Raw genomic sequence first — 9,573 nt, 5'->3', positions numbered from 1 at the left:
AATATCTAGTATAGGTATGAGTCAAGCGGAAAAAGTCAGATAATGGGATGTTAGGAAAACGAAACCTCAAATATGTATTTTAATGTTTTTGTTTCTTTCATGCATGTGTTTCTAACGCATTTATAAGATTATTTCTTTGTTGCTTTGTATGTCCCTCCCCCACAGTGTAACCCCCGCTTTCACTATATTTGATGTCAGTATAACATGTGGAGGAGATGGGGACAAACAAGTTGTTTAAGGATTCAGGTGGACCTGTTGCGACAATGAGAAGTACAAAATGTCATGTCAAAACCAGCTTTACAATGTCGGGGGGGGGTATGATTGGGTGGGAGGGAGGGGGGAGGCTGGGAAGGGAGGTGAAGGGTAAACAAAGGAGGAGGCTGCAATACTTGGTAAGAAATGTATGCATTATCCTGCCCATGTAATTGTAACCCCTCTGTACAGTATGTTCTCAAATAAAATAAAATAAAATTAAAAAAAAACTATTTATATTGATCTCCTTGTTGCTTAATTTGGGAATAACAGGGGCACAAGACTCCATAAACCCCTCCAATGTGGGATTCAGCCAACTGGGACAGTAATTAATGAGCAACACTAAATATCATCCCAGTAAGGAGGAGAGACCCTGCCCCCAGGACACACCTGGATGGTTCTGGAGACCAGGGACCACACAGAGGCAGTTGGGAAGAACTTCTTAGCTAAGAGGGGATGGTGTCAGATCCCAAATAGAGTCACTGGTGCTTGTCCTTTCAAAAGTGATCAAAAGCCAGGAAATCAAAAGAAAATAGTTCATAAGTATGCCTATCTAATATCCACACCTGTTTACCTTCTAACTGGAGAGGAACTTATATTCTTACCTTTGTTACTTGGTATTTCTATTTCCTTTCCATACTATACAGTCCAGACATCTATAGTCCAGTTATATGGAAGTTCCTCCTTCCCTAAAATAGGCTACAACTGGGATTATGCTCCAAATGGAACTTTTCTGGCATGTATCCTGGGTCTGTTTTCCTGTGTCATTCATACCAACTAGTCCTGCCACCTAGTCAGCCTTTTGCCTGATCTCACCTTTTTCAAAAGTTTCTCTTTAATAGGATAACAGCCCTCACTCAGGCAACTAGAGACTTCGATTCTGCTGTCCTGCCCTACCAGGCCCAGACCTGGACCTTGAAGACTCCAGTGACTCGGATGCCCCCATGTCAGCAGGAAGTAGCCAAAAAAGACCACAACACCCCTCAACTTTTTATACTCCTTCAGGGTTTCAAATGATGGGACTCTGCTTTGTTCCCATAACTCCATGTATACATCCAAAGACCTTATATGAAGGACTTGCTTCTCCCTTCTTGGCCCATTTTTCTATGTATCCAAAGATGGAATATGAAGGATTGCCCCCACTCTGTGTCTATGATAAACAGTCCTCCCCTATAGAGGATTGAATCTGGCCTTTTTCCTTCCTTTCTCCTCTATTTTCCCAACAGTATGTCTATAGACATATGGCTATGATAGCATAAAGAGTAGGATTTGAGGTTAGTTCAGTGGGTACCATTGCTATTTCCCTTTCCATTATGTTACTCCTGATGCCAGGATCCAAGATCTGGGCCCTGGAGTGTTCCTACTCCCACCCCTACCCACTTCTGAGTCCCATGATGCAGACTGGGTGGGTGATTTCTGCCCAGTTCTCTTACTGCCATCCTGACTCTGCTCCCACTGTGCCCAGAGAATAAAATCTGCTCTTGGCACTGCAACCAGCTGGCCCAGGTCCTCAGGGGAAGGAGCTCCAATGCCAGAGCACTTCACTGTGCCTAAAGAGGTCTTAGAGGGCTCAAAAGAAGGGGCTAAAGACACGCTACAAATAGGCCAGCCAGGCAGAAGGCCAGGAGGGCTTAGGCTGTAAGGAGCCCCGTAGCCAAGCTGTGAGGTCTGAAGGGACTGAGAGATTGGTGTTCCAATCTCTTCCGGGACGCTGGGGGTTGGGGCCCAGGAAACCAGCAGTCTATGCAATGCAGAGGCTCAAATTAGTACCCTAAGTGTGTTTAAGACAAGTTATGCCTCATGTTAATAGTTATAACCCTAGCCTTTGCACCTATCTTCAGTCTCCTCACCCTGTACTAAACTCAATAAAAAATGCTTATTAATGGAGTCATCAGGATTCCTGATGGGAGAAATTGCTTCAGGTCCCATCGTCTCTTAAAACCTCAGTTTTTGGCCTTGTCTCCCATCATTGTACTGCTCCTGGTTGGAAAATATTGGGACAATGTGCCCTTTCACGAAGCTACTGGACAGATTTCTGCTATGGACAGACTCACAGTAAAACAGAAGGATCCACAGTAGAGAGCAGTGGGAACAGGAAGATCCTCCATTGGGAGCTTTGGCCTACACTGGGAGCTCAAATGCTGAGTGTATAATCCAGCCTTCAGCATATCTGGGAGGTGATCACAGCTGCTGTTGGATGGCCCATGTGCTCCCATACCCCTTCTCCCCATTTAATGGGAGCTAAGGTCCGGGTTGGAAAAAGAAGCTTTACCTAGGAGGATCAGAAGGTGAGGCTGAGGGTGGAGTCAATTACTGCAGGCATCTCACCTGACAGACCAGGCCTTGAGGGCAGGGCTACTCGGCTTGATCCAGCCAATAGGACCAGGGGCAGATTGGTGGGATAAGGGCCAATTACTGCTGAAGTGGAGCTGGTTTCTCATAAATAGAGGGACAACTGTTTGGAGCTCAGCATGAGCTGCAGAGCCATGGCCAAGATGACCGGTAAGTGACAGCACTCCTCTAGATCTGAGCAAGAAGCTGAGGAAAGATATGTTGGATACCAAAATAAGGCAAGCAACCCAGTTAGGGAGAGGGATACAAGTCAAGAGGTTTGGGCTGGGTCTGAGGACAAGTCTTGAGTAGAGGGCCATGCCAGATGAGAACTGAGACTGGGTTGGATCTGGACTGAGGACCAGGGATGAGTTGGAGGTGTTAAAAATGACTTGATATCTGGGGACCAGTGGTTCATACCTGTAATCCTAACTACTCAAGGGTCTGAGATCTGAGGATCATAGTTCAGGAAAGTCCATAAGACTCTTATCTCCAATAAACTACTCAGAAAAAGCCTGAAATTTTACTGTAGCTTAAGTGGTAGAGCACTAGCCTTGAGCAGAGAGGGTCAGGGACAGCCCAGGCCCTGAGTTCATACCCTGGAACTAGCAAAAAAAAGTTACTTGATAGAATGGAGATGGTCTGGAAAATAAGTCTGGAGGTTAGGGCCATTCAAGGAGAAGGACTTGGAGGCTGAGATGGATATGGTGACCTCTCAAAGAAGTGGGAACATTTGTTGGGTGGAGGGTTGAAGTAGGTCTGGGGATGGAGAGTGAAATGTGGTTTGAGGAGTCATTTCTCCAGGCTTGGTCACCCCTCTCCTGGACATCCTCTTGGCATTGAGAAAGATTTGCACTGGGAGCCAGATGGATTTCCTGTATCTTTTCAGCAGGTGCCCCCTTCCTTCTGGAAGCTTCAGCTGTGCCACATGTACAAAGATCAGAATCCCCCCCATTCACCCCCCCTCCTAAAAAACTAGAGCTACTAGAAAGAGTACAGTGTATACAGTTTCTGCCCTTCCCACTTAGGGGCAGGTGACACTGTCAAACTCTCAGGTGAATTTGCACATCAGGATGTTTCATTGTATAGAAGATGATCAAGTGCCTTGGGACATGTTGCAAGGTAGTGATCAACAATAAGAGCAATGGTTTCTGATCTTAGTGTCATAGTCCAAACCTAGAAAGTTTGGGGGAGCACCAGGAGGCCAAAGAACAACAGGACTGCTCACTTACCACAGGTTACTCCCCCATTCCCCATCCTCCATGCAACTATGCCTTCCTCTCCCTTCTTCCCTTCTTCTCCCTCCCTCTCTCCCTCTCTCCCTCTCTCTCTTACACAAACACAGAACATAATATATATACATACATACATATATACATACATACCCCACATATCACACTCATCTCCACAAAGTCACAAATATACCCATCTGTAACCACATACTTGCAACACATAGCTCTAATGATTCACAGATGCATGCAGCTATACCCATCCTGCACAGAGAAGGCAGAGTCTAGAGCTTGGGCCCCAGAAAGGCTAACAACCATGATTTTGTCTGCCCCCAGGAATTCTGATCTTGGGGCTTCTTTTGGCCACCTCCAGCTGCCTGGCCTACTTTGAGGACCTGGCCAAGTGCTTTCAGGACCCGGAGTATGAGTCCTTATTAGCCACAGCCCGGGGCGGCCTTCACTCCTCCCCACTGCCCAAGCATGTGATTGTAGTGGGAGCTGGCATGTCAGGCCTGTCAGCAGCAAAGACCCTACAAGATGCTGGCCACCAGGTGAGACAGCCTTGAAGGGGTTCGAGTCATTTACTCCCATTTTCCTCCTTGTATTGAAAAAGAAAAAGTAGAGTGATAGTCAACTTTTGGCCAACTACAGATAACTCACTGGGCCTCCAATGCCCTTCAACCTTAAGTCATGGCCAACTGCTATTTGTGTCCTCACAAAGTGAAGAGCTGTGCTAGCAGGTAGGGCCAAGAAATGAGAGGTACCTTCTCCTGGCCCACCTGGAGCTCTCCTGGAAGCAACAGCCTCAGCAGTTATCCTGCATGACTGGGACCTGGTGATGGGGATTTCAGGCCAGAGCATGTGGCCATGTGGAGTTAAAGAGCAGAGGCTGGGGAGAAGGAATAGCAAGTCTCTGAGATGACAGCAGCTTCTCTGGCCTCTAGGTAACCATCTTAGAGACCAGTGACCGCATTGGGGGTCGAGTGTTCACATTCAGGAACAAGGAGGAGGGCTGGTACTATGATCTGGGGGCAATGAGAATTCCAAACTCCCACAGGTAAGTCTGAGAAGAGGGCTGGAGCAAAGGGCACATGGGAAGAGGAAGAAGTGGGAGGGTACCTGACACCATCATGTCAAAGCCCTTTCAGATTCCCTGCGTCAGGTGATTCCACTCGAAGTCAGGACTAATGCCTGATCCCCCACCTAACAGACGAGAACAAGGCCCGGGGCTCAGGATCTCATAGGAACTAACAACTATAATCATTACCATTAGCGCATCAAACAATGAGCAGTTTCTTATATGTCAGTTATTATTATTAATTATTATTTGTTGAGTGTTAACTTTCTGCTAGGCTCTGTACTAAGCATTAGATTTATATTATTTGTCATTTTATAGTAATTATAGGCTTGTTGATCTTCACAGCCTTATAAGCAGGTAGGCAGACAGACAGGTAGGCAGACAGACAGATGGACAGATAGGTAGGCAGCAGGCAGATAGACAGACAGACAGATAGATGATACTTTTTTTTTTTTTTGGGTCTGGTCGTGGGGCCTGAACTCTGGGCCTGGGTGCTGTCCCTCAGCTCTTCAGCTCAAGGCTAGCGCTCTACCACTTGAGCCACAATGCCACTTCCGGCTTTTTTCTTATGTGGTGCTGAGGAATCGAACCCAGGGCCTTGAGCATGCAAGGCAAGCGCTCTACCACTGAGCCACCTTCCCAGCCCCAGATGATACTATTTTTATGCCCACACTAGGGCTTGAACTTGAACTTGAACTCAGGACCTCAAGCTTTCCGTTTGCTTTTTCACTCAACGCTTGCACTCTACTACTTGAGCCAAACCTCCACTTTCAGCTTTTTTTGCTAGTTAATTGGAGAGAAAAATCTCATGCATTTGTCTACCTGGACTGGCTTTAAACCATAACCCTAAAATCTCAGCCTCTTGAGTAGCTAGGATTATAGGCGTGAGCTACAGGTATCTAACAACCATATATTTTGATTCTCCTCCTCTCGTTTATGAATCAAGAAACTGAGCTCAGAAATATTAAGTGGTTTACCCATGTTTCACCTAGGAGAAAGTGACAGAGCTTCTCCTTAAGATCAAATCATATGACCAGCCCCCAGCCATTTTTTGTCTGGTGTTCAGACTTCCAATCCAAAAAGATCTCCTGCCTGGTATCCTCTTTTTGTGTGTATGTGTGTTTTAATATAAATTAAACACAAGTTTCTCTCCAAATCACTGAAAGAAAAAACCAACCTAACTAGCCCAAACTAGAATCACTGAATGTGACCTCAAACTTCCTTAGAAACAGAAGGCCTGTATGTCTACTATCCATACTTATAAATTAGTATTTCCTAAAGGATCTTAATTCAGTGATGTGTGAACACCCCTCACCCTCTATGTCCCCCAGGACAAAACAGAAATTCAAAAAGGAAATAAATGCTTACTGCAAGAGGAAAAGGAGATCTGAGCTGCAAGAGTAATTAGTCTAAGTTCCCTGGGCACAAGAAGAAACTGGTTTCCTGGAAGTACATTCCACTGCAAAGCCAGCAGAAACAAGGAGGGGGAGGAGGGATGGAAAGGGCAGGCAACATTGTGTCTGTCTCTGCTCCAGGCTGGCCCATTTCTTCATCAAGAAGTTTGGCTTGAAGTTGAACAAGTTCATCCAATCTGACAACAACACTTGGTATCTTTTCAACGGACATCGCTATCGTGAATGGGAGGTCAAAGCCAATCCAGGGCTCTTGGGCTATTCCGTGAAAGCCACAGAGAAGGGCAAGAGTGCTTTGGATCTCTTCCACCAATCCATCATGAAGGTGCCTACTGCATTATCCCAGCTAGGACTAGAAGGAGGAGGGTCTGACCTAAAGTCCCCTGCCAACTGGTGAATGGATACAGGTCCCCTGCTTGGTGCTCTTCCTTCTAACATCCCATAACAATATTACTACCCTCAATCCCTTCTCCAGTCCCCTTCTCTTCTCCTGTCCCTGGGTGGACGAATGGCCTAGTACTTGATCAGAATTAGGGGCAAAGGGGAATAGTAGATCAGACAATCTTTTAGAATAACTCAGTCCTTCTGAGTCACATTGAAGATCTGCCGTGCCCTAAACTTAGTTTCTAAAAGGTCTTTGAATGAAAAAGAGATAATTGGGGGTGGGGAGGAGGGAGTAAGGGGCATGTAGAAATACCTGGAGTTAGGTTCTCCTAGTACTTCCTTGCTTCCAACTCTTCAAGAGACATCATCCAGAGAATCCAAGAGTCCTGGCCTGGAATCTAACCTGTTCCCTCTTCCATTCCCCGTGGCCTTGTCCACAGCAGCCTGGCTGCTCTTGGCAGTCTTCAGGCTCCACTTGATGGTAGTACCTGTCTTTCCCTTCTGCAGCTCAAGCGAGGTCTAAACACATTCAACTGCAGCCACCTGCTGTCCTTTTATGATTCCTACTCCACCAAGGTAAGACAAAGATGTCCCGAGATGGAGGTGGGCTGGTGGGTTCTGAGCAGTCTCCTGAGAGAGCAGGACACTCTCACTGCCAAAGCCTTTGTCTCCTGATGACCAGGAGGACTCCCCTGAAGGTGCTCACCCTCACCAGGCCCAGACCCCTACTAAAGCCCTTTCCTCTATCCCCACACTCCCACCTCGGGCACCCCTCTCCCACCCACAGGCTTACCTGCTGAAGGAAGGGATGCTGAGCGCAGAAGCAGTGAGACTGATCGGGGATCTGATGAATGAGAACGGTGGATACTACAAGTCCTTCCTGGAGTCCCTGCGGAGTGCTAGCATCTTCTCCAAAAGTGACGAGTGAGCTAACCTGGTGCCAGGATGATTCTTTTTCCCAACACTGATTTATCAGCTATGTATTGTGTGCCAAGCACTTAGCAGGAACTATCCCATTTAATCCTTTGGATCAATCCTTTCTATTATTCTGTGCCAGTTCTCCAGTAAAGGTATGAGGTGTTAACTCACCCATGTTCATACAACATGGGCTTGGACTGAGGTCTGACTCCAGACCTGGGGTTGTAAGACTCCTGAGAAGCAGAATTGCTGTATGACTGAGTGTGTGGGCTCCAATGCTAGAGACTGCCCATGTGATCTTGGGAAAGTTGCTTCTCTCTGAGTCATTAATTGAGAAGGCAGAACAGAGCTGGGCCCTGGTGGCTCACACCTGTAATTAGCTACTCAGGAGGCTGAGACCTGAGGATCATGGTTCAAAGCCAGTAGAGGCAGGAAAGTTTGTAAGACTCTTAACTTCATTTAACCACCAAAAAGCCAGAAGTGGATCTGTGGCTCAAATGCAAGAGCACTAGCTTTGAGTAAAACAAGCTCAGAGACAGCACCCAATCCCTGAGTTCAAGCCCAGGACTGCCCACACACACACCACACACACACACACACACACACACACACACACACACGGTAGCAATATAAGAAGTGTTCAGCCGAGCCTTCATCCACCTCTCCTCTTCTCTTCGCCCCTGCAGATTTTTCGAGATCACCGGTGGCTTAGACCAGCTCCCCAATGCCCTCAGTGCCAGCCTGAAGCCTGGCACCATCCATCTGGGGGCCAAGGTGGAAAGGGTGGTGAGGGCTGGGCCTGAGGTCCGAGTTTTGTACCGCACGGATGGGCCGAGTTCAGCGCTGCACAACCTCACCGCTGACTATGTCATCATCTCTGCCTCCGCCAAGGCCACGCGGCTCATCGACTTCCAGCCACCACTGTCCCCGGAGAAGAGAGACGCGCTGCGCTCCATACATTACACCAGCGCCAGCAAGGTGGTTTTGGCCTGCAGTGAGCGCTTCTGGGAACGCGATGGTATCCGGGGAGGAGCCTCCATCACCGACCGGCCCTCGCGTTACATCTACTACCCCAGCCACCGTTTCCCAGGGGGCAAGGGCGTCCTGCTGGCCTCCTACACGGTGGACGACGACTCCTCCTTCCTCACCGCCATGAAGCCCAAGCAGTTGGTAGACACTGTCCTGGACGATCTGGCGGCTGTGCACCAGATACCCAAGGAGGAGCTGCAGCGCCTGTGTCCTTCCTCGGTGATCAAGCACTGGTCGCTGGACCCCTTCTCCCTCGGTGCCTTTTCGGAGTTCACACCTTACCAGTTCGTGGACTATTCCAAGCCGCTCTTCCAGCCAGAAGGCCGCATCTACTTTGCGGGCGAGCATACCTCCATACCCCATGCCTGGATCGACTCTGCCATTAAGTCTGGCCTCAGGGCTGCCAGGAACATCCAAACCGCAGTGGACCAGGAGGTCGTAGGCGGGACAGGGGCCTCTGCAGAAGGCTCTCCCTAACATCCAGGAAAGCTTCTTCCCCAAGAGCAGTCTCTGAGGGAGTCTGGCAGGAGCAGGCAGGAGGGAGGGAGGAGAAGGCAGAGACTCAAGAGAGAGGTCACCTTTGGTCCCTTGGCCCACAAGCAGGAACCCAAAAAGTGCCAGGCAAGGAAGCCAGATGGCAAGTTAGCAAGAAACATCATCCCCTTTCTTGTGTTCCTCCCCTGCCAGCCCCTCTTCAGAAAGGAAGCAACAGAGCCCAGAGTGTATTATCTCCCCAACTACACTTGGGGCAACCTCACAGGCGCAGATTGTATCTTTTCGGTTGTCCTGAATTTTCCATGATAAACGCTATGCCCCTGCAATTTCCTTCTGCCTGTCAACATTTATTAAGCCTTTACCAAATGTCTGGCACTGTACTGAGCACAGAAAGATAGAGAATGAATAATGCTATGAATCAAACTTCCACTTCACCTTTATCCCT

General features: G+C 48.1%; 1 protein-coding gene across 1 annotated transcript; it reads left to right on the top strand.

Moving 5' to 3' along the window:
• Positions 1 to 2,723: 2,723 nt before the first annotated feature.
• On the top strand, positions 2,724 to 9,110 carry LOC122103841 (L-amino-acid oxidase-like). Its single transcript, XM_042674514.1, has 7 exons — positions 2,724 to 2,754; positions 4,149 to 4,363; positions 4,757 to 4,869; positions 6,426 to 6,627; positions 7,194 to 7,262; positions 7,474 to 7,610; positions 8,291 to 9,110. Exons 1-7 carry the CDS (start codon positions 2,724 to 2,726, stop codon positions 9,108 to 9,110), a joined length of 1,587 nt encoding a protein of 528 aa, XP_042530448.1.
• The last annotated feature ends 463 nt before the right edge of the window (positions 9,111 to 9,573 follow it).

This window comes from Dipodomys spectabilis, unplaced genomic scaffold (genome assembly GCF_019054845.1).
Source record: "Dipodomys spectabilis isolate Male_0828 unplaced genomic scaffold, ASM1905484v1 ptg000002l, whole genome shotgun sequence".
In the NCBI taxonomy this organism is placed as follows: Eukaryota; Metazoa; Chordata; class Mammalia; order Rodentia; family Heteromyidae; genus Dipodomys; species Dipodomys spectabilis.
This window is presented reverse-complemented; position numbering and strand designations above follow the sequence as displayed.

What these genes read in the sequence shown, in the direction of transcription:
- LOC122103841 (XM_042674514.1), top strand. Translation starts at nt 2,724, where the DNA reads ATGAGCTGCAGAGCCATGGCCAAGATGACCG. An exon ending in TCCACCAATCCATCATGAAG is followed by an intron (nt 6,628 to 7,193) that starts GTGCCTACTGCA and finishes TCCCTTCTGCAG; the next exon opens with CTCAAGCGAGGTCTAAACAC. An exon ending in ATCTTCTCCAAAAGTGACGA is followed by an intron (nt 7,611 to 8,290) that starts GTGAGCTAACCT and finishes TCGCCCCTGCAG; the next exon opens with ATTTTTCGAGATCACCGGTG.